Source organism: Misgurnus anguillicaudatus, chromosome 18 (genome assembly GCF_027580225.2).
Source record: "Misgurnus anguillicaudatus chromosome 18, ASM2758022v2, whole genome shotgun sequence".
Classification (NCBI taxonomy): Eukaryota; Metazoa; Chordata; class Actinopteri; order Cypriniformes; family Cobitidae; genus Misgurnus; species Misgurnus anguillicaudatus.
Window position 1 is genome coordinate 19,870,185 of NC_073354.2, and position 26,760 is coordinate 19,896,944.

Sequence of the window (26,760 nt, forward strand, 5' to 3'; positions counted from 1 at the left end):
CTTTTCTGTTTCTGTGTCATTTTTTATGGAAATTCTTGAATTTTATTCTTCTTACAATCATAATTTAGTATTTTCCTGTCAAGTAAAAATAAGATTATGATTGAAAATGACTTTATTACTTCTCCCAAAATCAATGGAAGTAAACAGCCCTTGCACAAAAGCACGAGTAGACATCAAACCTTTAGTCCAAAACGATTATTTTACATAAATTGGCATGCAGACCAACAAGTAGAATTACAAAATTAAACCGTTTTGGTTTAAAAAAAAATTTGTTGAGGCAGAAAAATAAACTTCTTATAAAAAACATCCCATTGATACGTTAAAAAAGGCAACAATTTCAGAAACATGAAAACCTACAAACGGTTTTGGGGTGTTGTTCACTTCCTTTATCACGTGTGTAGTGTAAAAAGAATACAAAACGGTACAAAGCACTCAAATATTCACAAACTGACTTACATTTGATATTGGCTTGTTATATAAATTGAATTCACATAAATATTGAGGCACAGAATGACCTCATCATTATGAACTGTGGTCCTGCGGTACGGTTCAGTTCTCGTGTCACGTCGTACGAGAGTCAAGTTTACATTTTTTCATACTGATATCTTGCTGTTTACGAAGCTTAGTTCAGCATGTGATGGTCTTCCGCCGGACAACTATTTATTTACAGTCAACTTTGATTTTTATCTTGAACCATTGGCTCAGAGCAAGGTCACCTATTAGTGACCACTGTGTCTCTTCCTTAAATCAGTACACGCAGCCGTAGACTCACCAGGGACTTTGTCGCAAGGCAAAGGTTTCAGGCAAATCTTGTAGCTTTAACATGGCCCAAGTTTGGAATGTGGAAGAGGTGTCCAAAAAGTCCTTCATAAGTAATCCGATTTGTCATCACTGCTCCTATTTTTTGAGACACTGGTACATGAGAGTTCTGGGATTCAGCATGTAGCGCTCTGAGTTGAAGATCTTGAGGTACTGGGGCATAGATGACCTCGGGGTCATGTACGACATACCTGGAGCCACGGCCATTGCTTCTGCAAGCTTTTGCTTCATTTCTCTTGCTTCATGGTCTTGTTTTACAATTTTAACTATAAAGAGAAAGAAATATTAGGAGTTTGGGAGAAAAACTGAACATATGAACTTAAAAAAAAAACTAAAATATTTTTCCACAGTAGAGCGATATTGGTGTTTAATAACTGAGGATTTCAGATGCGAAACCCTGTAATGGTGCGTTCACACCAAACGCGAATGAAGCGTTAGCGTGAGTAATTTACATGCTAGGTCAATGCAAAGACACGATTCACGTGAAATGATGCTGCGCGAATTGAATGTTTCGGGGGTTTGATGCACGTAACCCCCTGTTCAGACCCTGATAGTTGCTCCCGAAAATCGCTCATCATTTGCATAAACTTTTCTTAACTTTCTCGCGTTGCTGGACACGCCTATTCGGTCGCCAATGGTCTTTTTCGACTTTTCGCCGGAGGTCCTTAAGCTTCCATTAAAAAGAATATATGAGATCATGTCATTTTGGCGGTCTGAATGGGTTGTACTACGTGATTTACGTGAATCGCGGCAGTTGGAAGATGTGAACTTTGGCGGATATTCGTGCCGCGTTAACCAATCAGGAGCTTGTTGTATTAGTGACGTGTTTATGACGTAGCGAGTGGAGGCAGAAATACCAAATAACAATTGAGGACAAAATCACCGTCGCTATGTGGACACCCGGAGCTGAACGACACGTACATTTATGTAAACAAGGAATAAAGATGATCTTGCTTGGAAGAAAGAAAATGAGGAGGTCGGACAATCTGGTAAGTTGTAAAAAACGCTTTTTACTCAATTTGACATTAGGGGGCGGTTTCCCGGACAGGGATTAGACTAGTCCTGAACTAAAACATTTTTAAGAGCTCTCCAAACTGAAAACAACTTGCACTTATATATCTTAAAATACATCAGTGCCCTTTGTTTTGCCTCAAAATGCACACAGGTAATGTTTTTAGTAAGACATGTTTGTAAAAACTAGTTTTTTTTTCCTAATTAAACTTGGGCGTAGTCCTGGATTAAGCTAATCCCTGTCCGGGAAACCGCCCCATACTGTACATATTAAGATTACAAGCTAGCATAAGCCAGCAAATTGAGCGTATTCGCATCTGAATTTCATGCGCAAAAAAGCAAGGTAGTTTAATGCTATGTACACACCAAAAGCGGGGCATCGCGTTATTCGCTCTAGATTACTTGCGGAATTTATCTCCGTGTCATGAGAAATTTTCGCTCGAGTTGAAATTTTTCAACTTGGGCGATTAGTGCGTATTTTCGCAGCAGATGTGCCACCCATATCGCGTTATTCGCCCACGACTTTGTATGTAATCTTTACTCGCGCAAATCGTTGAACTTGCGTCTGGTGTGAACCCACAGTAAATGTTCAAGCGTTCAACTATGCGTGAATAGCGTGATTTATTCGCTTCATTATCAGAGTCGTATGGTTTAGGTTCAGTAATTTCACTTTAATGGCAATTAAAAAGGTTATTAGTCAGTAACTAAATGCCGTATTTTCACAAATGTCACTTTAGCCATTTTATTGGTATTTAACAAATTTCGCTGCAAAACCCTCTTAGTGCATGCAAGCTTTTAGGCAAAAACCTCCACTTCAAAAAAACATCCACTTCTTTGGACAAGACATAGTAAACAGTTGAAAAGATGCAACTACAAACATTGCAAATAAAAGTCAGAATGTAAAAATGATTAATAACTGAACCTTATATTAGGGGGCGCTGTGATCCACATCAGTTTCATTGGACGCACGTGCAAGTCTACCTAAAGTTGAGTTTGGGCCACAAAAACCGTTTGTTTATGTTGCTGCGGCGAAAAATGTCTATTAGGTCCAGGTGTTCACCAGGGACACATGTTTTAATGTGATACACTGTGCGCTGTCATTCATCCAATTTAACGAATTCTCCCAACAAAGCTGTATTTCAGAATGGCCTGGGGCTTGGGATTAAGCGGCTTAGAAGCGAAACTATTTGATGAACACATAATACGAGCTGAGAGCATGCGGTTAATATCATTATTTCATTTTTGACGGATGTAGGGCATCTGAGCGCCTCAGTTAATTTCTCAAACGGACATTTATGTGGCTGCATAAGAATTAATTTCAAATGAGATCAACCTTGAGCTATCTCCAGCTGTCTGCGGGCATCTCCGAGTGCAGAGAAGAGATCTAGTTTGAGACGGGTTTCTGCACTTAGGTTGTACTCTAAATGCTGTGCCTTGTCCTGCAAAGAGGAGAGAGCTGAGAGCAAGACATCTGCCTCCTGCTCCGTGCATCGGTTCCTTTGGAGAGTCTAGAGAGGACAGGAGAATGTAGCACATAAGATATTACAAACCAAAACAATGGTGATAGTAGGAAATTTAGATTCGCACATTTATATGACCATGTCTCACTTGTGACCTGTCTGTGAAATCCATAAAGTCAGGATAAATAAAAATTTGATTTCAGTCATTGATTTCAAACTTTGACATGGCCTTCCCCAGTCAATATTAAAGATATAAATGCTATATTTTTACATAATATTCTTTACATTATTAAGAGTGATTTTATAGAAAAAGTAAATCACAAAAAAGCTACTTCAGCTGGGTTTTCACAGACTGGGTTACATTTGTCTAGTTCAAATGATGGTTAAATGTGAAGTGTCGTTTTACAGTTATGCCTGAATAACGTTAATTTCATCATGGCACAAAAATTCTCAGGTTGCACAATTTCTTCCAAAAGACTTGGCTTTTGTCTTGGCATGTTTTATATACCAGATGCACCAGTTAAGACAACCACGGCAAACCTCAGTCCGCATGACTTCAAATCAAATTATAAAGCACAAACAACACATCACAACTATTCAATATTTAAATAGATAAACTCAAGAAATACAAGTACAAAACCACTTTTACCTCCACTTCATTTTCTAGAGTTATCAATCGGTTCTCTTTCTCCTGGTATTCCAGCTGTACTTGTCTATACTCGGCATCAAGATCTTTAGCTTTTTTCTTTAGCATTTGAGTTTCACTGTGTTCCTGCCTATAATAGATGGAAAGAAATACAAACTTTTATTCCAACAGGTTTATTTTAACACTGTTAAAGGGACACTCCACTTTTTTTGAAAATATGCTCATTTTCCAGCTTACCATTTTGGAATCCATTTAGCTGACCATTAGCATCGCGCTCAAAAATAACCAAAGAGTTTCAATATTTTTCCTATTTAAAACTTGGCTCTTCTGTAGTTACATCGTGTACTAAGACCACTAAGCATTTTCGGCCGCTGCGTAACATCAATCTTTTCAACTTTTAATTTTCTGTCGGTCTTAGTACACAATGTAACTACAGAAGAGTCAAGTTTTAAATGGGAAAAATATTGAAACTCTTTGGTTATTTTTAGCGCAATGCTAATGGTCTAATCAGATTCAATGGATTGTGCTAAGCTATGCTAAAAGTGCTAGCGCCAGATCCGGAGATCAGCTGAATGGATTTCAAAACGGTATGAATCAAATGTTTAACTTTAGGGGAGCTGGAAAATGAGCATATTTAAAAAAAATGGAGTGTCCCTTTAATGAAATTGAATGTCTACTGCCAATAGACAGGTGTTTTTAAATTAAGGCATTTAGACCTTGTCTCAAAAACAAACATTTAAGGACCGGTTTCAGATTAATCCAGGATTAAACTACATGTAAAAAGACAGGATGTGTTTCAATGTGTAATAATATCAAAATTACCACCTGTGTGATGCATTTCGAAGCAAAATAGACGCTTCATCAAATTTTTGGGCTCTGACTTCCACAAGTTGTTTTTCTACTGAAAGCCGAGCCTCTGTTTCCATTCGGATTTTCTTCTCCAGCAGGGAACAGTTTTGTTTGTCCTTCTGTCGGGATTTTGTCAGACACTGAATCCTGCATGGCAGCACACCAGAGAATATAAATGAACAGCATTAGCTTTTATGTTCAAGTGAAACAAACTTTTAAAGTAGGAAAAATGTAACTATTTGTGACCATCATTTGCCAAGAGTTTTATACAGTATATGGATGTTTCTTTAATAACGGGCACTTTTGGATGTTTGACCTTTTAGAAAAAAAAAACATTTCATACTCTCTAAATCGCTTGTATCCACTAAGATTTTGTATACAACATATAAACTGAGGACTAAAAGTCTGGCATAAAGTGCATCTAAAAAAGGGCATAGCAGTGTTGCTTTGGATAAAAGCGTCTGCTAAATACATAAATTTAAATTTTAAAAGTTGCTTTAAAGTTTTAACATGACCTTACTCGGATCTGTAGCTAAACAAACACCCACATGTATATTACACAACTACAGACAGCAGTCAAAAGTGCATTAGGAGGAACATAAAGCCTGAGATTTAATGCCAGGAGCAACAGAAAGAGATCAGAGGACTCACTTGTTCTGCAGAAGTTCATTTGCATGTCTGAGCAAAGAGACTTCTGGCCGCAGACTGTGTTCACTGTTGGTGAGATTACAAATGTGACTGCGCAGTTCTTGCTCGCTCTGTCTGCTCGCTTGCAGTTCAGTCTTCATTCTCCTCATCTCTTGTTCCAGCCTGTAGAACAGACGGGGATCAATACAGTGAATGTAGTACAAATTATTGTATGCAAATGAGATTTTTGCAAACATTATCATTTTGTGTTGTTGTCATTAAATCAGTACATATAGATACTGGAAAATAAACATACTTCAACATCTGGTCAGCATGTGGGTTCGGAGGACTTGGGATGTTGGTCGAGCACCTTTCCGCTGCAGCGTCCCCTGTAGAGTTGATGGCTTTGGGGGCTTTCTGCCTTTTCTCCCCTTTGCTATTAGGGATGTTTAGTGAACCTCGATGCACTTTAGGCAGGGAGCTCTTGGAAGGTCTAGGAGCTTTAACGCTCTGATCCTCCTGAGGTAGGTTTTCAGAGATTTCCAGCATGGACGTAGAGTCCACGTGAAGTTCACCTCCACGATGCTTTGGCCCTGGATTTGAGTCTCTTTCAGGTCTTCCAGGAAGTCTGTGGATTTGCAGACAGTCTTCCATGTTTTGCTTGTCATCTGATGTGATGTTATCGTTTGGACACTGGTATTGCGTTGGCTTGGATTTGGTCATCTTGAACTTGGGATCTGTGCATACGGGACAAAAGTTTCTTAGCAATATATGGTAACAATATTTGTATGTACTATTGTCATGATTACTGAATTGGAGATTGGGGATGACTGAAAAGCAAGTTGTTTCTCACAATATTAAGCTATGAAGTTTTAGAAACAGTAACAGGACATTTACTAGTTGCTATTAAAGGAAAACACCACCAATTTTCAATATTTTACTATGTTTTTACCTCACCTTAGATGAATTAATACATACCTATCTTTATTCAATGCGTGCACTTTTAATCTTTGTACAGCGCTTCTTGAATGTGTTAGCATTTAGCTAACATTCATTCCTATGGCTCCAAACAAAAGTTTTATTTTATGCCACCATACTTAATCATGTAACTACTCATGTAACAGTCTTTAAATAGGGAAAACATGGAAGTGTTTGGTGGCTTCTAAATTCATCCCTGTTTGGATCCTAAGAAATGAATGGGGCCAACACATTTACGAGACGCTGTACAAAGATTAAAAGTGAAAGGTAAGTTGCCTAACTTGAGATAAGAACATAGTAAAATACTACACACTAGTATTTGAATCAATATATAAATTAATCCAATTAAATAAAAGAATAAAGGTACACTTAAAAATATTATATGTACCTTCCATCCACAATTTCGGGTACAGGTGCATATATGGAGGTAGGGATTGTTGCAAGAGATCCACGTTGAGGTCGTTTTCACTTGGAATGGATTTCTGAGTGCGCAGCTTAAACATACTGGAGAAGTAGCATGTTGCATCAAATCCCATATACACTAGCGGATAACCAATGCTGGGAAAAACAGTTACAAAATAGTTACATTGAGTTATTAAGGCACCCCAACCAATATTAGGCTCTGAAATAAACTGAGAACCTACCAGTGTGCAGCAAATAGATGGGACAGATTTGCATAGGGACTCTTCAGGTCCCGCAGCCGTAGAGAGGCCTCCATATACACTAAGAGTATCCATAATGTCACAGTTGACATACAGATTCCCTTTTCTGTGAAAAACAACATTAATAAATAAATAAATAAATGCATACATAAGGTAACTAACTTGATTTAAATGTCTTACCTGTATGCCACATATAGTTGAGTAAAACATATGTGCTGGCTGCAAAAAACAGCCAGTGTAGGGGTACAAAAACTAAACAGAATAAGTCCAGAGTAAACGCTGCGCACACAAAAACCACACAGATGGCCTGTGAAAGAAGAAAAGTAGTTAGTTTATTTTTTATTAAGTGTATCATATTTATTCACAAAAACACCTTGCAGAATCTGGAAAAATGGAGGAATTTTAAAAATGAAGGTTTGTTTTCAATTTTGTCCGGCCCTGAACAAGTTATTTCACATAAGAAATGTTTACCGAAAGTTCGCAACAGATTTTTTTTTTTAAGTACACTTTTATACCTAAAAGGTACATATTGATAAATCTAAGGTACAGGCTAGTACCTTAAATGTACATACATGTACCTAAATGGTAATGGTACATATTAGGGCATTTTTAAAAGGTACCATCCCAGTAATAATGTTTGTATCTATTTTAATAGTTCTGTATGAGTCTCTTGATTGTCATCAATGTGAAAAGATTAATCTTAGCATCATACGGTCACTGACCGTGTTGGTCACTGGTAAACAGGGTTCAAATATGCAGAAGATGCTTAATAGCAAACACTTTGAAGGACTCCTAAAGACCAGGAAACGGTAATAACTCACGACAAACAAAGAAACCTTTAAACAACTATCTCAAAACATAAAAACTATCATTGATTGTCCAGGTAACATTGTGCAGTATTAGAATCAGGTGTACACTGAAAAAAATGATTCATTCAATTTACTCATTTTTTTAGGGTAAGTGGTTGCAATCGATTTATTTAAGTGACATTTAAACAAAAGCTTTTTTTATTTTACTTTACTAATCTTTTTTGTTTAAATGTAGCTTAAATAAATTGATTGCAACCACTTACCTTGAAAAAATTGAATAAATTGAATGAATCATTTTTTTCAGTATGTAAACTTTTGAACTGGGTTAAATTCTGTTATTATTCTGTGTTGCGAATTTTCTGTAAACATTTCTTATGTGAAATAACTTCATTAGGGCAGAAGTATATTAAAACAAAACTTAATTTTTTTTAATTCCTCTTCTTTTTCCAAAATTTGAAGTATTTTCCAGCTTCTGCAAAGTTTTGCTCTCAACTGTATGTTTCCTTACTATATATTTACATTTTCATTTTTCTGTATACACACACAAACAAGATATTCAAAATAAACAGTAAAGGATATTGGTATTGCTTTACAGCTTGAGATATTGAACGTGTTAAATTCACAAAAAACTGCCTACCAGCCCATGACAGTGGAACGTGGTGTAGACGGTCCCTAAAAAGAGCCAACAGGGCCACAGGTATTCCAGTCTGAACTCCAAGATAAAGTCAGCAAACAGCACCAGCATCCAGACAATCATCAACTTCAGAACAGAGTAAGCGCTGAAAATGACAAATTTAAAGTTACCTAAATTACTAAAAATAAAATTGATTTAATTATATTTTTCTCACAAAACATACTAAATTTAATCTCATCTGGATCCATAAATCTACTATATTATATGATATTTATTTTAATAATTATTATTGAACATTATATAAATTATTTTTTATATAGTAACATTTCTTTAATTAATATGCCAAAATGAATCCCTTATCAAAGTGAGTCAAAAAACCTGAGTCATTGTACAACTACGAAAAACACGAGTACTCTGTGTTCAGAAATTGTGTTCAAACTTAGTGTTGACGGACAGACAAGAAAAACTGTTCTGTAATTAAATAGAATATATGCGGGATTGAAGGGTACACATGGTATGTCACAAGTCTTAAAATACTTGTTAATGTATCAATTATCAATATCAATCAATTAATACGTTGGCCGTACAATCTATTGTGCTTCATTCCTTTGTTCGGGCGTTCTGCCCTCCACATCCCTTTGTGTTTGGTAACCATGACAACATTTCATCTTCTGCATCAGCACCCAAATCTACAGTGTTGCCATGGCTATTTAAAGAACAAGAATCCGTTGTGCAAGAAATCTGTGCACATTAATTTCAGTGTAAAGCCTACTAAGTACGGGATGCTAGATTGTAAACTGACTGAGAACAAAAGAAAATCGCTAACGATGAAAATATAAAAATGCCTTCGCAACTAAAAACAAAGCCCTGAGCGGTATACGATAATCGCATTATTATACCCACCATTTAGCTTATTTTTACAGCTCGTAAACATCCAATAATATGCATTCATTTGCGTGTTTTTATAGTCTGAGGCCCTTTCCAGTTTGTGTTTTCAGACAGTCTGTTATCAAAAATCCCACTGTCATCGAGACATTATGTAAAGACTACTTGTTTCTATTACCAATAATAGCCAGAATATTATACCGTGGTAATAATAATATTTTAATAACTGATCATTTTATTATTTATTTATTTTGTAAGCAACGTGGCCAGTTCGTACTCTGCTCCAGTGTTTCTAGTCAAAATATTAACGATTTGGCCTCGTGTTGATTTATTAAATCAGTGGTAAAGTCAGCATTACCACTGACTTAAAACGCGATTGACAGTAATAACAACAACAGATGCTATTTGTTTATTTGGATCAATCCGCGCATCACGCACAGACGAGCGCGAGCCATTCAGGTGAAAAACGGATACGAGCAATAACAAAACAACACAAAGCATTACCTTTCGGAAATCTTCTCTGTGAGTTTGATCTTTTTCATTTTCCGTAGCCTGCCTATATCCATGTAGCGTTTCTTCATATTATGGCTTCTGGTCCTGTTGGCAATTTAGTCCATTCAGTAGAAAATAGTAAGACTGGACGTCTCATTTACAGTAACCTGAGCAGAAGCGCTTTGTGCGTAGTGAAGGTGGATGTGCGCGCGCTCAACTTCACACAGAATCAAAGCGTCGCGGCGACGCGCATGCATGTACATCTGTGTTGTCTGGATGACAGGAGGCTGTACAAAATGTGTTATTGTTGACCACAAGGGATAGGTTTTAGATGCCATGCGTATAAAGCTACAACAACAAATATTTATTACGTTTAAAGGCATTTTATTCCCGTTATTCACAAAAGGTAAACAAAAGCCCAGAGGTTCTGTCAAATATAAAGGAAGGTGTGAGAATTTAACATACAATTGATTACGAGCTCTAACATTTCATTGTAGAGCTTTAAGTAGGCTCACAACAAGAGTATTAGTTTTAGATTTATAAACCTGAAACTTTATAATGGTAGGCCTCTGCTAATTCTGGGGGAGCAACCAAATGCCTTCATGATAAATACAAATATACAATATTTCCATGTACAAATCTATAATTAAGTTTTATACACTAGAGGCCCTATACATGACTCTACAATATTCACAAGACAATAATTATACAATATAAGCATGCAATACCCAACGTACAACACAATACAATACAATGGAGCATAGAGCGCAAATGTTCATATGTAAACACGTTCAAAGAAGCACAAAGTTGCATGTGTTAGAATGGACAGTGGAGCATAGACAACAGGTGTAATAAATGTTATGTGTAATGAGACCACAAGTAACAGAGTTTCATATTGCACTTCAGTAAAGGAACAACTTTGTCCTTTGCCTTGAGGATCAGATTCTTCACCTATTCTCTGTAGGCTGACTCGTTGTTTGTTATTCTGCCTACAACTATTGTGTCGTCTGCAAACTTAATGATAGTGTTTGTCTCATAAGAGTGTTTGCAGTCATGTGTGCAGAGAGGAAAGAGAAGGGGGCTCAACACAAAGCCCTGTTGTACTCCCGTGTTCAACGTGATGGAGGAGGAGACATGCTATGCACCCATTTGCACAGATGTGAGTTGAAACCAAGGAAATCCCAATTTGTTGACCAGGTTATAGGAAGGGATGGAGTTTAAGGCAAAGCTATAATCAATGCATAGCATCCTCCTCACATATATGTCTTGTGTGTTTAAGAGCCATATTAAGTGTCAGTGACACCGAAGCACTCCCCAATATGCTCCTTATAGAGGCATTTGCTTTGCTGATGCCTCTAAATAAACAATACTGAGAGCATATTTCTTTTCAATGTTTTATTTGACATTTACAAACGCTCTTACGCTTGTATATTATTTAAACAGCCACCAACCACTTTGCCATTCTTTACATACAATATGCCTTTATATACAATTTTGCCAACTAAAAAAATATCTGATGGCATTCCTCTTGCACAAACGGTTTAATCAAACATCATAACACATAAATGACTAAATACTTGTATTTAAAACATTTGATATTCAGTCAATCATCTTTATGAAAACATAACAGAAGTGACTCAGATCACGCAGCCAACTAAACAGAGAAGAGTGCGTCTTTGTTTTGTTGGCCAATAAATAGACAATCAATCTCCACACTCTTTCACAGATTGTAAGGGTTGCTGTCAGACATTTATTTCTGGGTGATGGGGAATGAATTCTGGTCCATCAGTTCTCCTACACGCTCCTGAAGAATCTGCACAACTTCAGCCAGGATGAAAACATGCGTGTCGTCCAAATCCTGGATGATAAACTTCTTACCCAGCGCTGACGTCTCGTCCAGATACAGAAGAAACTGCTTCATAGCTGGATCGCTGTTAAATATTTGGAAAATAATCAAGATTACGTACTGAAGGATCATGATGTATACTGTAAAATGGTTGTGAAGCTTACCATTCAATGAGAACTCCTTTTAAGACATTGACCATTTTGAAGGTGGTACGTTAACAGTTCAGTTAAAACCTTCGTATCTATTTAAGGAGAATGGTAAAGTTAAAAAAATCCAAAAAACATAGAACATCATGTATACAGGTCCGCAACATCAATGTTTGAAAACCTTACAAACCCTATACGACTAAATCGTCCAACCGCCACGTTTTAATAATTTATAAAATTAACATAACTTATCCAAAACACGGAAAAAGCACTTACACTGATTTATTCGTGTCAAACTCCACTTTGTTACAATGCTACAGTAAACAAGGCTAAGCTAAGTAACAATAGTCTTCCTCTACTAATCTGACGTTACGCGCATTAGATCAATACTGCCGCCTACTGTACTGGAGCGCGTGCAGTAACACAAGAAACTGGTCAAAACATTTATGTAACATATATTTATTTAATACTAAACATATTTATTACAATTTTTATATAGTAAAAGTATGTCAGAATGAAATGTTAGGACGTATCTGTATTTATATCAGCGATGTGATGAAGATTTGGCAACAACTATGTGAGAGGAACACCATCAAAAATATGGTCCTATATAAGTGATACAATTAATTCTAAATTAGTACAAAAATATTCACCATTACAGCCAGCATAAGTACCATCCTGTGCATTTGAGGTAGAGGCACTCAGAAGGTTGGTCAGTTAAGAATGTAAAGCTTCTGTTACTAAATAATATTAAGAATAAACAATTTAAATAAAACTTTCTGTCTTTTATACTGTGCATTGATATAAAGATGCTCATGCATTTTTATATTACAGTATGTATAGTCCTGTTAAAATTAAACACTAAACGCTTCTTGCACAAAAACTGAAATATATAGTACATTGTCTTGCGTTACATTGCAAGGCAAATTTGAGGTTAGCAAACATGAATACATTTAAAGGTAAAATAATTAAGAAGAAAAATAACTGGAAAAATCTGTGCCGTTTCCATTTTACAGCCGCTGGTCAAAGCATCATGATTCTTACAAAATATTAAGTAAAATCTGTCTTTAAACCATATCCAGTTCTGTCATAAGTAACACTATCCTTAAAACGTGATGCTGAATTCTTAAAGGTGCAGTGTGTAACTTTTAGAAGGATCTCTTGACAGAAATGCAATATAATATACAAAACTATATTATCAGTGGTGTTTACAGACCTTTCATAATGAACCGTTATGTTTTTATTTCCTTAGAATGAGTTGTTTTTGTCTACATACACCGCAGGTCCCCTTACATGGAAGTCGCCATTTTTTGCCGCCATTTTTCTACAACAGCCCTTAACGGACAAACTTTTTTTACTAATTTGTCTCTGACGATGACATGTTTGTCCTGTGGCGGCTACAGTAGCTTCTCTATGCGTTTCGGTGAACGGTGGACTGAGCGTTGTTTGCTATTTGCAACCTCACCACTAGATGCTGCTAAAATTTACACACTGCACCTTTAAGAGGCAAGAGATCAGTTTAGACACTGTTTTCAGGATTTACTTCATTCTCTGTCCTCCAAGAGCATCCTGGATAAACTGTAAACTTTGTTTATAGATCATAGAGTCCTTATTTTCTGGTTTGCAAATACTGAGATGATCTACATTCACCTGGATAAGGTCACCAATTCCTAGCTCTAAAAAAAGAAAAAATGAAATGATTGAAAATTCAAAAACGAACATATTATATACGTATAATTACAGTTAAATGTCTCCAGACCCACCTGCTGACTGAGAGGGAACAACCAATATTTTGAGCATTGGCCCAACGTTAGTTGGCAGCGATTCAGCAAAGCTAAGGATTTTGTACTCTCGTTCTTTTGCAATGTTAAGGAAATTTTCATGCAGATCTCGCAATGCTGGAGAGTCTAAGCCGAAATAAACAAACAAATAATTATTGAATGATACAATGAAGAATTAACAAGCATTTTTTTTAAAGAACAAAAATCTGTACTTTACACTGTACCTTTACAAAGTTCTCTAACTTCTATGGAGGGAAACAAAAGGTATCGGACATTGACAGAATACTCTGCCATGAATGTGCCGTGATGAGGAACGCTGTAGAACATAATTCCCTTTGTGTTCTTGATCAGTGCATCGAGGTCAGGATCTTTTGAGGCATCTAAAAGCATCTTTTTTACAAGTAAACCTATTGCACAAAGAAAGACGAGTCTTGGTGTTACTGTTTCAACTAATTTCTAAATAATTCTGCCGACTGATAAGCCATAAAGATGACATACAGGAAGATCTGGTAGTTACACACTGATGCACGCTTGTTATCCTGAGACTAAACATGAACTAACCTCCCATACTGTGGGCTACCCAAACCACAGGCCTGTCACCAACACCAGCATCCTTCAATTTTCTCAGCAGTTCCTGACTTCTGTAGGCCAATGACTTCCTGTAAAAAAACAGTGAAATGGCATTGAAATAATCTACAGTGGTGGTTTAAACAGTTAATAATTTATTAAAATAGACTGTTTACCTTTGGTTTTCAACAGGACACTTTGCATTCCAGTCGCTTAAATGCGTGTCATACTCTACCGATAGGATTCTGAGGTTTGGACAGTCGGCAGCCAACCACGACTTGGAAAATTTAAAATAGGATTTGAATTACTAACTTTGGAGTGACTTTCAAAATGACTCGCTGTTACACTGCAGCAGACAATATTTGGTAAGTGTCTTCATAGTTGTGCTCACTACAAAATTATTTAACCTTGGGCCAGCATTCAGTGTAGTCCTCTTGGATTCCTGCCGCCTTTACTTCACTTGTAGTATCACAGTCTTTTTGACGCCATGTTTTAAACGCCGCTCCCAGCAGGCCATGCACGAAAAGTATGTCTGCTTTGATTGGCTGGCTGAATATGAACGATGTAAACAAAATGCATGATCAATTATCAGCAATTAAATGGACACTTTTTAAAGGAGCCATGGCATGAAAATCTGACTTTTTCCATGTTTAAGTGCTATGATTGGGTCCCCAGTGTTTCTATCAACCTAGAAAATGTGAAAAAGATCAACCCAGTAACTTAGTTTTGGTAAACCATTCTCTGCAAACATGTGAAAAAATAGGTCGTTGAAATTTGGCTCTCCTTATGATGTCATAAGGAGCTCTTATTTTAATAATACCACCCCTTAATCTGCACTATCCAACCACAGCACTGCCATTTAGTGCAGAGAAAAACACAATTGAGTTTTAATTGCAACAAACCACCATCATTGTGATCAGCTCATTTGCATTTTAAAGGACAAGCCTAAAACGGCACATTTTTGCACACACCTACAAAGTGGCAATTTTAACATGCTATAATAAATCATTTATATGGTATTTTGAGCTAAAACTTCACATATGTGCTCTGGGGACACCAAAGATTTTTTGACATCTTAAAAAAGTATTGTGCCCCTTTAAGTGACCTTAGCCCTAATAGTAGGCTTAATTTAAAGTACACTTACTTTGTACGGCACTGTGGGTGTAAGATATAAACACCATCCTGGTACTTCTCACTTACTGCATCTCTGTCCAGATTGGCTAAAGCACGGGCAGCATGAGATGCCTGCATGATATGTGGTGACTGAATCATCTCGGCCAGGGCAGACACCCAACCTACAAGATAACAGAATGCGAACAAATGCAGAATTATTTTACAGAATTCATGATGTCATAGTTGTTCAATTTAAATATTAGCATTATAAATACGCTTGACCAAAGCTAACCTGACTGCACTATAGCCGTATGAAGGCTATCGTTCAGGGCAAGATTTCCAATTATTCGCACAATGTTACGCTGAATCTTCGGAGAGTCTCGGCGAAGCTGGTACACTCTTTGCAGGAGCTGCAAACCTCCATTAGCAACGATGTGGTCACAGTGACTCGGAACCTGTGAGGAAAAATACCTTTAATAATCTTGCTTAGTCCAACAGTGATTTGCAAAAGTCCAAGTTTGCATTAAAGATGAAGCTACAATCCAGAAAGCATCGCTTATTAATGTTTTCTTTGATCCTTGTACATTTCCTTGTTATGCACATTGCAAGTGTGCAAATGCACACCACAGTTACTGCAATGGTGTACAGCAGGTTATAAAAAAAGTGAATCTTCACCTTCGAGTGCTGCACCAGCGCCTGTAGGCAGAAAGTCTCCACCTTCTCTGAAGGGGTGGAAGTCAAGCTTTGTGCATAGGGCAACCCGTTTCCTCCGAAACACCAAAGCCCGCCCTAAAACCACAAAACAAAACACACAGCTAATGGAAACGCCTTTTCATCTAAAATACATTCTGGAAAGCACGTTTCATCTGGAGATTGAATTGAATTAAATGGATTGACTGTGTGTGTTTCTCACCCTTTGTGAGGCTAGAGACTGACTGCTTTCCCTAAGTGCCATGGATGTGAAATACTGCACACACTTATCCACCTCCGACTGGGGCAGAGAAGCAAGTAACTGTCTAAGGCTGTCTTCTATTGATATATCCTGTATATGCACAACACATGAACATTAACACAAAAAGATAACATCGGGAGTAAGTCAGCTCGGCTAATGTTTAGATTATACTGTATCTATCTACCCACATCATCTTTGTGTGGCAGGACAGGAGGAGGGAGGAAGAAGCGCAGGTCCACGTTGGGGATACGGGCGAGACCCACAGTCGTGCGTTGATCTATCACCTGTGCTGCTGTCTGGTATTGATAATCTGTAATGGACAAGCCAATAGACCGATCAGAGTATTACAGAGACACACAAGGGTTAATGATGTGAGACCATTACTTGAAATGCTTCTGATCCTTCTTAAGGAGTTAAAAAGTGCACTTAAAATGATTTATTTTATTGGTAACAGAGTTTGACAGTAACAGAATTAAGATAAAACATTTGCATATAAACATGTTCCTGATGAATTTTTATGTTAATCTGCAATACCGCGATTATCCAGTAGATTATTTACCCAATTTATGAAAAAACTAAAGCCAAAACGCTATTTACTAATTTTAAACTCTGTGTATGTTTTGATAATTGTTCTAGATCAGACATCTAACAAAATTCCGTTACAAAAATGCAATTATTTCAGCTTTTTGCTAAACGATTTGTATTCTTAAAGAAAAATATTAGTGCTGGGCAAAGATTAATCGCATACAAAATAAAAGTGATTTTTTTGCATAATATACAAGTGTGTGTTGTGCGTAATTATTATGTATTTATAAATACACACACACATTTACATGTGTATATATATATATTTATTTATATTATATATAAATTACTAAAACATTATGTATAAATACAAAATTGAAACGTTTATATGTATGGGTGTGTTTTTAAATATACATAATAATTACACACAACAACACACACATATATTACGCAAAAAATAATTTCTTTTGTATGCATTTAATCTAGATTAGTAGATTCGATTATAAATTAATCCTTGCCTAGCTCTAAAAATACCCATATTTAAGAGTTTATAAGCAGAGATAAAAATATAGATAGCATGAAACTTTTTTCCTGTTTTGTTTGTTTGTTTATTGTTTGTTTGAAAGCAGAGGGTCTATTCTTTCATTTGATATATTTGTATGTTTATATATTTTTAGAATTTTTTTTCCTAGAAGGCATTTTGTGAAACTTTTATAAAAATGACAAAAAAATGCTGGTGAGCAACTTTTCAAAAAATGGCTGGTGGGGAATGAGTTAACGAGATGTTAGAGAAATTGTAGTAAGCTTTGGGCTCTCACCCTGCCAGTGGTGACTTTGGGCCAGGTCCTGCATCGCCTGCTGTCTCACGGCCTGGTCAGCAGAGCAGGTTTTCTTCAACAGGACCCAAAGTGCATATTCATGAGGATCTGCATCCAGATGACTGAGATGTTCTGAAAAGCACACGAAGTACACAAAGTTACACATGATCATATCACATCACTACAAACATACACACACCTACCAGAAATCAGAAACAATTATGACAACAAATTATTACGTTATGAAAACGCTGGACAAAAATGAAATCAGAAAAAATGATAAGAGATGCCTTTGACAAATCTATAAAACTTAGAATCTTTCTCAAAAATTTCTAGCTTTAGTGAATCTACTGTTGAGCCTCACTCTGCTAAACTGTCCCATGTCCAATAAGACTCCACATTATGCAAAATATGAAGCAAAATTTGCCTTATTTAAAAGAACATATAATTTTATTTCCTGTCTGTAAAGCTACTGTACAGTTGGTATCTAGATCAAAATTACCATAATATTTATCATTCATCAAAAAGCTGCAGGTGTTTCCTGTAATATCTGGGGGTCATACATGACATTATCTATAAAAATGGTTTGAATAATGAATTGTCATTGGTTTCAGACAGAGATGATTACTCACCGTCCAATGGGCGGAGCAGAACTCTGGATGAAATTTCAAGAAACTTTCTAGCTGCTTTATGAAGCTCCTTCCTGGTTTTGTTAGTGAGGCCTTGAAAAGTTTTAAGGTCTGTTAAAGTGTTAATACTGTAAAAGTGTTCCTCACGTTTATCAGTAAATGTTTTAATACTACTGTGAAAGGAAAAGGATGTACCAGAAGCAAGACTCTCTTGTTCTCTGTTCATGGCATGAGTCAGGTAGATGTAGGATTTGTGTTTCTCCTGCAGAATGGCACTTGTGTCGACAGTGATGGCCCGTTTCAGCGAAAACACTTCGTATGTGATAAAAACACAGCCACTGTGTAAACAAGCATGATAAGAGTCAGGATGTAAGTTTGGGTTTCTGTGGAAGTAAAACCTAATGGCTGAATTATTTCAAACTAAATTCAAAGTTGTGTTATAGCTCAGAACCATAGCAGAACCAAAATGCTTTTTTCATGAATGAATATGGTCATATTATCCATATTTTACGATTTTGTCTGACATCTTATGATAAAAGTGCATTATTTTATTCAGGTATTTATTCAGCTACAAAAAACTGATCAAATATGAAATTTATTTGCAAAGTACAAACCTTTACGAAAATTAACTATGATTTTATAATAATAATAATAATAGTATATTTACTATTTTTGGCAGATTGATTACATTTCCAAAATGTTTTGTATTATGTTTAAACAGTTGTTTCTAGTGACAATGATACATTTGTGGTTACATGGGTTTTACTATAAATAAAACAGTTTAGGTATTGTTACTGTAGCAATATGTTTTTGTTAACCTACCCAAATACTACTGCACCGGTGACTTTCGCAATTTTCCCTAAAAATACAAAAGATTAAGACAATTTAAGATTACTGGTATCATAAGAATAAATTAAAATATTAAGTAATAGCACAGCAAAAATGTAATGTTACTGAGGTCTTTCCATGGCAGAGGTCTGTTGTTGACAGAGGTTCCGCCGGTGCTGAGTCTCCTGTGGCAGCGGATCAATCGCAGGGCAGACGCCGACATTTGCGGCTTCACTCGCAAATAACCAACGATGGCATACATCAAATTATACGAGACAACCGGTGAGACATGTATCACATCTGTATATGATCACGTCTACAGGAAATTTCCTACCTCCTCAATCTTAACCTAAACAAAAGATTAAAGATGACAGCGCGCGGGGTCACTGTCACCTGATCTCCTGTGGACACATGCTACAGAGAGCAGATCTGATCGTCCATATTTAGCTATCTATATTAATATATAACGTTCTTATATAGACGACAATTGGTAACGTTAATATAAAGCTAAGCAGTCGCTTTTAAAATACAGAGTTAAAGTTAGCTGGATAGCATAACTACGAAATTCATCTATGACTAAACTGCAAAACAACCGTATTGAAACGTGCATTTACCTCTAAAAACACAGACGTCTTTAAATAAACCAGATTTGAGCATGCACGCGTCCACTTTTGACACTGTACATAAACAGGAACTGGTTTTGTAATTGAAAGGGTAAAGCTACATTACCGTAAACGCCATGGTCACGTGTCCAAATGGTCCTACCGTAATACTTCGCGTAAACAAATGTCAGCCTACACTCATTATTTATGTAATCCAATGACTCCAGTGGGTTAATAAATGTCTTTAGAAAAGAAATAATAAAATTGTGGAAGATTTTATTCATATTTTAAGCATTTAACCATCAAAACAACCATGGAAGCAGGCACAGACACGTCAATATCGTTAAATCTCATTGGTTCTTGCATATCTTGTGATGAAATATTATGACAATTAGTCACAAGACATGCAAGAACTTTTGAGATATATATGTCTGGGATGACATCTGGATGTCTTAAAGGGGAAATATCATGAAAATCAAGACTTTTTTCATGTTTAAGTACTATAATTGGGTCCCCAGTGCTTTTATCAACCTAGCAAATGTGAAAAAGAACAACCCAGTAACTTAGTTTTGGTAAACCATTCTATGTAAGCATGTGAAAAATAGGTAATTGAAATTTGGCTCCCCTTGTGATGTCAGAATGGGATAATACCACACCTTAATCTGCACTATCCAAGCATGGCACTGCCATTTAGTAACAGAGATCAGCTCATTTGCACTTTAAAGGACACAACCAAAAATGGCAATTTTTACATGCTATAATAAATTATCTATAATAAATGATCTGGTATTTTGAGCTAAAACTTCACATACATACTCTGGGGATTTATTTTACATCTTAAAAAGTCTTGTGAAATGTCCACTTTAAAACAACGTCACAGAGTCTTGGTTTGTGAACATAAGATATCTTGCAAAATCTCCTGTGGTTAGATGTGACTTCACAGTAAACAAATCACTCAACCACATCACCAGAATAAATTATCAGTACAACCACCAGGGTCAGGCCTTTAGGGGAGACCGGGGATGATTGTAACATTTTTGACAATTCTGTCTGTATCTTGGACTTCTTTAAAGACAGTGCATTTAAAATGTGATTCAAACTACCAGTACTTACAAGTGTTGCCTATTAAATGATGTAGCTGCTAACTTTGCGGCACAAACAGAAAGTGCATGATTTAGTGTCAAACAAGAGAAGTAAAATGTTACAATTCACCCCATAGTCCATGTTGGTTGTAACATACCCTGGGGTGAGATAACATTAAAATAATCACCGCAGTGATATGTATTAAAAATATATAAAATGGGCAAAACCAATTTGTTACTGTTATAATAATTTGCCACAATAATGAACACTAAGGGTGTTATAACATGTTTACATTAACACTAACAGTTTGCATGAAAATTGTATGAGGTGATTTGTTACTTGCTCCTGATTGTAGAGATTGGAAGTGTTACAACTCACCCACGTATGTTACGACCATCCTCGGTCTCTCCTACCTGTGATTGTTATATAGGGGGGAAATCAACCCAAATTTGGCCCAATTATCTTGTAGTGCGTGGTTTGATAGGAAGCTAAAATCTGTGTCTGTCTGTCTCACGGCAAAGGAATGTATACGTGTATGCTTCGTTTACAGTTGGCATGGATATAAAAGCATACATTTCAGTGTGGTGAGAGAAATCCTTCCTCTTGCCAAGGGAAATCCAGTCATACATGTGAAGGATATCAGGTCACTTCCAGGATGTGTGTGCACTAAACTCTCTTTAAAACACTAGGAAATTTGTTGTCATTTTCATAGGATTTCATAGATGTGTTTGCCCTTACAGAAAAGCCACATTTATATTTGGTAGGCATTTTTATCCAAAGGGCATTCAAGGATATACATTATTTTAAGCAGTATTTGTGTTCCCTGGGATTTGAACCTACAACCTTTGCGGTGTTAAAGCAATGATCTACCATCTACAGGAACGCTGACATGAATTCCACATGTGCAAAAAACTCATGTGATCACATGTAAAACATGTTTATGTGAATCCCATGTAAATTTCTATGTGGGATAACATCTGAAAGACACGTCATCACATGTTTATATGATCCCATATATCATATATGCACATGTAAAATTGATGTGGACAGATGTGATCACATTTTCCTTGAAAATGTAGACATACAAAATAAGTTTTATTCGGTGAAAACATGCAGATGTAGCAATAAAAAGAAAAAAGCTATTGCAAAATCTTGGTGTCATTTTATTCCTATGAGTACAATTATGCTGAAAAATGATACAAAGACCAGAATCCCTGGAACACCAAGCAATAAATACTCAATCTAATGAGTATGGTGCAAAATTATTTTACTTATTGCAGTTTGTAATAGAAACAGTTTGTAAAAAAAATAATAGACATTGTATAATGGTCCCACAGTGTAAAACCATTAAAGGGATACTCTACAAAAAATGAAAATTACCCTATATCTTCTCTATTTATCTATTTTGCTCATCTCTCTCTGTCTCTGTTTTACTTTCTCTAATATGCATTTCAAATCAACTTTGCACATGTGTGCACAAACACAAAATAACACATAAATATAATACAGAAGAGAAAACTGGCCGTGTCTGCTAAGGTTTTGGAACCCCAGGAGGAACCTGAATCTGAGATGTCTGATGTCCGATTTTCTAGTCCAAGTCTATTTATTTATCTTCTCCCAACTATCGTTTCTATCCTCCCTTCACGTGGTCGTCTCTTGATAGGCTCGTATGATACTATCATAGGCAGGTGGTGGAGTCTGGCCAGCGTGAAAACCTCTTAGATCGCTGTTGCCCCAGAAGGAATCGGGTCTGGCTCTGGCCCTGGGTGGAGTAATCATAGTACTGACTGTGTTGTTTGAACCAGCCGCACCAGGGTTTGTTGATAGTGTTGGGGTCCGTGGCAGGCTGCCCTGGGTTGCCTCCTCGGCCTCACGAGCAATCTGACTACACTGGATAAGAGGATGAAAGGTAGAGGCCCTGAAACTCGATTTGCGGCCAGACGAGTCACCATAGTCTGTTGGTGAGGTAGAGGCCTGCCGATGGAAAGAAAAGGCAGCGTTAGCCAGACTGTTATTGCTGCGTCTGTCGTAGCTGCTGCTGTGTCGACTGAAGCCAGGACGAGAGCGTGGTGAGGAAGAGCGGGTGGTGGAACGGGAATGGTGAACGGGGAGGCGTGTGATATTTGCCGAGGCCCGACGACGGGACATCCAAGTCAAAGACATGTAGACCATAGCACCCAGCAGTAGACCAACAACCATAGAAAGACAGAAGGCTAGTATCACATCCCCTAGAGGAGATAAGAAGTAATTCAATAAAAGCAAATATTCTTATAGAAGGAGGACATATAATGAAAATCAATTTTTTTTAAGTTTAAGTGGTATAATTTGGTCCCCAGTGCTTCTATCAACCTAGAAAATTTAAAAAAAGAACAACACAGTAACTTAGTTTTGGTAAACCATTCTATGCAAGCATTTGAAAAAATAGGTAATTGAAATTTGGCTCCCCCAGTGATGTCAGAAGTGGATAATACCGCCCCTTAATCTGCATTATCCAACCACAGCACTGCCATTTAGTGCAGAGATCATCTCATTTGCATTTTAAAGGACACACCCAAAATAGCACATTTTTGCTCACACCTAAAAAGTGTCAATTTTAACATGTTATAATAAATGATCTATGGGGTATTTTGAGCTAAAACTTCACATATGTACTCTGGGGACACTAAAGATTTATTTGACATCTGCAAAAAGTCTTGTGAAATGTCCCTTTTAAAAGCATGAACATAAGTCTTTTATGAAAGTTTGGTTAAAAGTCTCCCAGGCATTCCCAAGCAAAACGCCTTGTCGCACTTGAATATAAAGGTGCTACAAAAGGTTCATGGCAGTGATGCCATAGAAGAACAGTTTTTGGTTCCCCAAAGAACCATTTATTCAAAGGACCATTTCTTTATTAAACCTCTACACTGTAAAAAGTACAGATAATACAAACGCAACAAAATTAAGTTGAGTTAACTAATAGTTCTAGTATTACTCAGTTTAATTTACTTTTCTTGGTACAGGTAACTTTTTTATGGTTTGTTGTTGTTTCCATAAACATTGATTTAGACTTTATCTTTCTGTGAGATGAGGGCACGAATTGTTTATTCAATCAACATGCCCATCCAGTTTAGTTTTGGGCAGCTGTAAAGCGCGACATACTTCAGTATGCAGTCTATGCACAAGAACCAGTCTCCTGAACAATGGTAAACTCAAAGATGAAAGAAAAACTCTTTTAAATCTCGAAGATAAATGAACATTAAACACTAAAAAGTTTTTCTTTTTAGTTAAAAACACATAAAATAGCGTTTAAATTTAAATTTCACGGTCCAAATGCAGTCCCATGCAAAGCATGCTGGGAACTACGAGTCTACTGCCTAGTTAGCTATGTTTACTAAAATCATTCATGTAGTTTCAACACAAAATTATTAAGTTAATTTCCTTTTTACAAATTTAAATGGATTATATATGATAAAATAAAGCTGAATTTACTCAATAAAATGTTCATTTAGAATTACTCAAATTATTCATCTTTTTATGTTATTTTAACTTTTGATTAAACAAACAAAAATTCCATTTTTTATACAGTTTACTCGTTTTATCTTTGTTAAATCTACTAAAGCACAGAAACACTTTTACAGTGTAATAAACATTTTCCTCTACAAAGAACCTTTTGTGAATCTGAAAGGTTATGTGGATTTTAAAGGTACCTTTCTGGAATCTATACAGACAAAAATGGCTCATGGTAACAGGTAGCGCCTTGTTTTTAACAGTGTAACGCGAATAACTCAGAATAACGGTTCAAAATGATGATCCTGACACACTTATAGGCTGGGGTTAAATTCACAAATAGAGGCTACGCCCAGTTGTTTCTTATGCAGCTGAATTAAATAGTTAGAATTTTAGGAAGCTTCCTGTTTTGGCATTCCATTGTCCGGAGAAATACCAATTACAATAGCTTACAGTGTGACGCATAATATCAAAGATCCTTTGAAATCGACAATTTTCCTTAAAATAAAAATCCTTAAAAAAGTAACAGCATTTAAATACAAATTCTCAGAGAAAAGATACAAAAGTTATACTTTTTGGTCACTGGAACGGTACCTTAAAAAAAGGTCCTAATACGTACCATTAAGGTACAGATATGTGTACATTAGGTGTACATTAGAGCTACATGTACCTTTTAGATACAACAGTGTACTTTTTGAAAAGGTACCACCCCAGTGACAACTTTTGTACCTTCTTGTACCTTTTTTTCTGAGAGTGCACCATAGATCATGTACTTTTGGTATCTTATTATTTTGTGTTATTATTTGTTTTAGGCTAAAGGATGCAGTTCGATTGAATCAGACAAATTGTAACCACAGGACAAAACTTATTATTACATGTAAATGTTCTTTAATGTGTAAATAATACACTGCTTTCTCCCTGGAAGAATGAATCACAGTCTTAAGTGAAGGATCATCTGGAAATGACATCTGGAAAGACCGAATGGAAAAAGCTACATAGTGGCTGTTTTTTTTTTACAGATAACTCTTGCCAATATCTTTTGTTTTTCTTTACTACTGTCTGCCTTTGTTGAGAAATGCGATTTTATAAAAGTTTTTAGCATACAGTCAGGCGTTTACAAAAGAGTAACATTCAAAGTAAAAGTTTAAAGATGGTAAAATATCTTACTTAATCCAAAAGACCCCAGTATTTCCACAATAGGATGAGTGCTGTTATCTGCCATAGCTCCAAGAGAGGTGTCCAAGAGAGGACACGGTCTCCCCTCAACCCTTTAGTCCACTTCCTTTTAATTTATTCCTCTGTTTTATTCTGTATGTGTTTCAGTTGTCGAGACCCTCCTCTCTGCCCCTGTGTCTGTCTTTCAGCCCCGGACGGCTCAGCTCTGTGGCACACAGGATCTTCTGCAGGGCCAGGGTTGCTCTGTTGTTTGTGGCATAGCGAAGTCTTCACTTAACATTTCCTGCCTTCCTGCGTAAAATTAGCAGCAGGCCGTCCTTATCTGCGCAGAGCAGGGTTCCTGTGGGATGAAGGGGAAGGGAGGAGGGTGGAGAGACGGGGAGAGTCAAGGTGCATGTGAAATCATTTTCTCCCATTGGCTCTAATTCATCATATTTTACTTTTCTAACCTTCCTCTTTCTCATCCATACACTCATAAACAGTAGGGGCTGTACTGCTGTGTGTCACCACAGATGGCATTTTGCCAGTCTGTATACACATATTTCTTTGCTGTCTTACATTTTTATGTAATCAAATTGGATTTGAAAAACGTACTGTTTTTGCATTTTATATGTGTATTGACATTATTCCTATTCATCAAAACAAAATAAAAAAAAAATAAAAATAAGTTAAGCAATTTCAACTTTCCCTCTCTGCTCATCACATTGCTTCACATTTTCCATGTAGACTGCCAGCTCAGTCCTGGGTTATCCTGACCAGACTGGCTTTACATAAAGAGCAGTCCAGCCCAAACTTATCCTGATAAGATTTTGCACAGAAAGCTGTTATGCCACAAACCCATCTAACCTCAGTGAGAAGTGTGTGCTTTCCATTAAAGTGTTCATGAAGGGTATCTGGAGGTTAGTGATTAGGAATGGGAGATTTTCAGGACAGAGACGCTGTTATGGGAGGGGAGGGATAAGCCCTGTACTGACATTTCCTCTTATTGTTTCTTTGTGCATGGATTGAAGTCAACTTTTATTCAACATGGTTTCAAATGTAGGTTGCAATTTATTTTCAGCTGCTTACTGTATGTGTGCTCTTGCATTGACATAGTAACATGGCTAAATTATGTTTGTGAACACTTTTAATATTGTGTTCTCACTACTGAAAAAATTTACCTAATACAAAGTTTGTACAATTTTTGACTTGTTTTATATTTTGAGTTATGTAATGCCACTGATTCTTGTACAAAACTCATTGATTTGAAAAGCTCTGATTGGCCAGCTAATCTGTACGTTGTGATTGGCCTAAATACCTCTGACGTCAGCCGGAAATGTGATGCTCCTTACCATGT

General features: G+C 36.6%; 4 protein-coding genes across 7 annotated transcripts; all 4 read right to left on the reverse strand.

Annotated features, from left to right (window-relative positions):
- Window position 1: 1 nt before the first annotated feature.
- On the reverse strand, window positions 2-10,104 carry LOC129428943 (macoilin). The gene is made up of 11 exons (XM_055185349.2): window positions 9,885-10,104; window positions 8,499-8,640; window positions 7,233-7,359; window positions 7,035-7,158; window positions 6,779-6,948; window positions 5,729-6,149; window positions 5,437-5,595; window positions 4,762-4,932; window positions 3,940-4,066; window positions 3,164-3,338; window positions 2-1,085 (listed from the first exon to the last, which is right to left on the reverse strand). The coding sequence occupies exons 1-11, from the start codon at window positions 9,959-9,961 to the stop codon at window positions 898-900; spliced, it is 1,881 nt and encodes a 626-aa protein (XP_055041324.2). The 5' UTR covers window positions 9,962-10,104; the 3' UTR covers window positions 2-897.
- Window positions 10,105-11,252: 1,148 nt separating this feature from the next.
- On the reverse strand, window positions 11,253-12,206 carry gtf2h5 (general transcription factor IIH, polypeptide 5). The gene is made up of 3 exons (XM_055185358.2): window positions 12,141-12,206; window positions 11,883-11,959; window positions 11,253-11,803 (listed from the first exon to the last, which is right to left on the reverse strand). Exons 2-3 carry the CDS (start codon window positions 11,915-11,917, stop codon window positions 11,623-11,625), a joined length of 216 nt encoding a protein of 71 aa, XP_055041333.1. The 5' UTR covers window positions 11,918-11,959; window positions 12,141-12,206; the 3' UTR covers window positions 11,253-11,622.
- On the reverse strand, window positions 11,591-19,992 carry serac1 (serine active site containing 1). 4 transcript variants are annotated; one of them, XM_055185342.2, is made up of 19 exons: window positions 19,692-19,989; window positions 19,204-19,426; window positions 19,072-19,108; window positions 18,445-18,587; window positions 18,253-18,360; window positions 17,621-17,752; window positions 16,466-16,587; window positions 16,239-16,367; window positions 16,001-16,114; window positions 15,618-15,780; window positions 15,357-15,507; window positions 14,620-14,761; window positions 14,389-14,489; window positions 14,207-14,304; window positions 13,870-14,052; window positions 13,628-13,771; window positions 13,408-13,540; window positions 11,883-11,959; window positions 11,591-11,803 (listed from the first exon to the last, which is right to left on the reverse strand). In XM_055185342.2, the coding sequence occupies exons 2-18, from the start codon at window positions 19,337-19,339 to the stop codon at window positions 11,941-11,943; spliced, it is 2,055 nt and encodes a 684-aa protein (XP_055041317.2). In that variant the 5' UTR covers window positions 19,340-19,426; window positions 19,692-19,989; the 3' UTR covers window positions 11,591-11,803; window positions 11,883-11,940. The 4 variants fall into 4 exon arrangements, with proteins under 4 accessions (XP_055041317.2, XP_055041316.2, XP_055041320.2 ...); XM_055185341.2 differs by having other exon boundaries at window positions 19,204-19,989; XM_055185345.2 differs by having other exon boundaries at window positions 18,253-18,342; window positions 19,204-19,986.
- Window positions 19,993-21,902: 1,910 nt separating this feature from the next.
- On the reverse strand, window positions 21,903-25,732 carry myct1a (myc target 1a). The gene is made up of 2 exons (XM_055185356.2): window positions 25,416-25,732; window positions 21,903-22,990 (listed from the first exon to the last, which is right to left on the reverse strand). Exons 1-2 carry the CDS (start codon window positions 25,468-25,470, stop codon window positions 22,404-22,406), a joined length of 642 nt encoding a protein of 213 aa, XP_055041331.1. The 5' UTR covers window positions 25,471-25,732; the 3' UTR covers window positions 21,903-22,403.
- Window positions 25,733-26,760: the final 1,028 nt, after the last annotated feature.

What these genes read in the sequence shown, in the direction of transcription:
- LOC129428943 (XM_055185349.2), bottom strand. Translation starts at nt 9,961, where the DNA reads ATGAAGAAACGCTACATGGATATAGGCAGGCTACGGAAAATGAAAAAG. An exon ending in CCCGAAATTGTGGATGGAAG is followed by an intron (nt 6,150 to 6,778) that starts GTACATATAATA and finishes CCGTATGCACAG; the next exon opens with ATCCCAAGTTCAAGATGACC. An exon ending in ACAGCTGGAGATAGCTCAAG is followed by an intron (nt 1,086 to 3,163) that starts GTTGATCTCATT and finishes TTCTCTTTATAG; the next exon opens with TTAAAATTGTAAAACAAGAC.
- gtf2h5 (XM_055185358.2), bottom strand. Translation starts at nt 11,917, where the DNA reads ATGGTCAATGTCTTAAAAGGAGTTCTCATTGAATG. An exon ending in AAAGGAGTTCTCATTGAATG is followed by an intron (nt 11,804 to 11,882) that starts GTAAGCTTCACA and finishes AATATTTAACAG; the next exon opens with CGATCCAGCTATGAAGCAGT.
- serac1 (XM_055185342.2), bottom strand. Translation starts at nt 19,339, where the DNA reads ATGTATGCCATCGTTGGTTATTTGCGAGTGAAGCCGCAAATGTCGGCG. An exon ending in ACCGGTGCAGTAGTATTTGG is followed by an intron (nt 18,588 to 19,071) that starts GTAGGTTAACAA and finishes TTGTTTACACAG; the next exon opens with TGGCTGTGTTTTTATCACAT. An exon ending in CGCTGGTGCAGCACTCGAAG is followed by an intron (nt 15,781 to 16,000) that starts GTGAAGATTCAC and finishes TTTTCCTCACAG; the next exon opens with GTTCCGAGTCACTGTGACCA.
- myct1a (XM_055185356.2), bottom strand. Translation starts at nt 25,470, where the DNA reads ATGGCAGATAACAGCACTCATCCTATTGTGGAAATACTGGGGTCTTTT. An exon ending in ACTGGGGTCTTTTGGATTAA is followed by an intron (nt 22,991 to 25,415) that starts GTAAGATATTTT and finishes TATCTCCTCTAG; the next exon opens with GGGATGTGATACTAGCCTTC.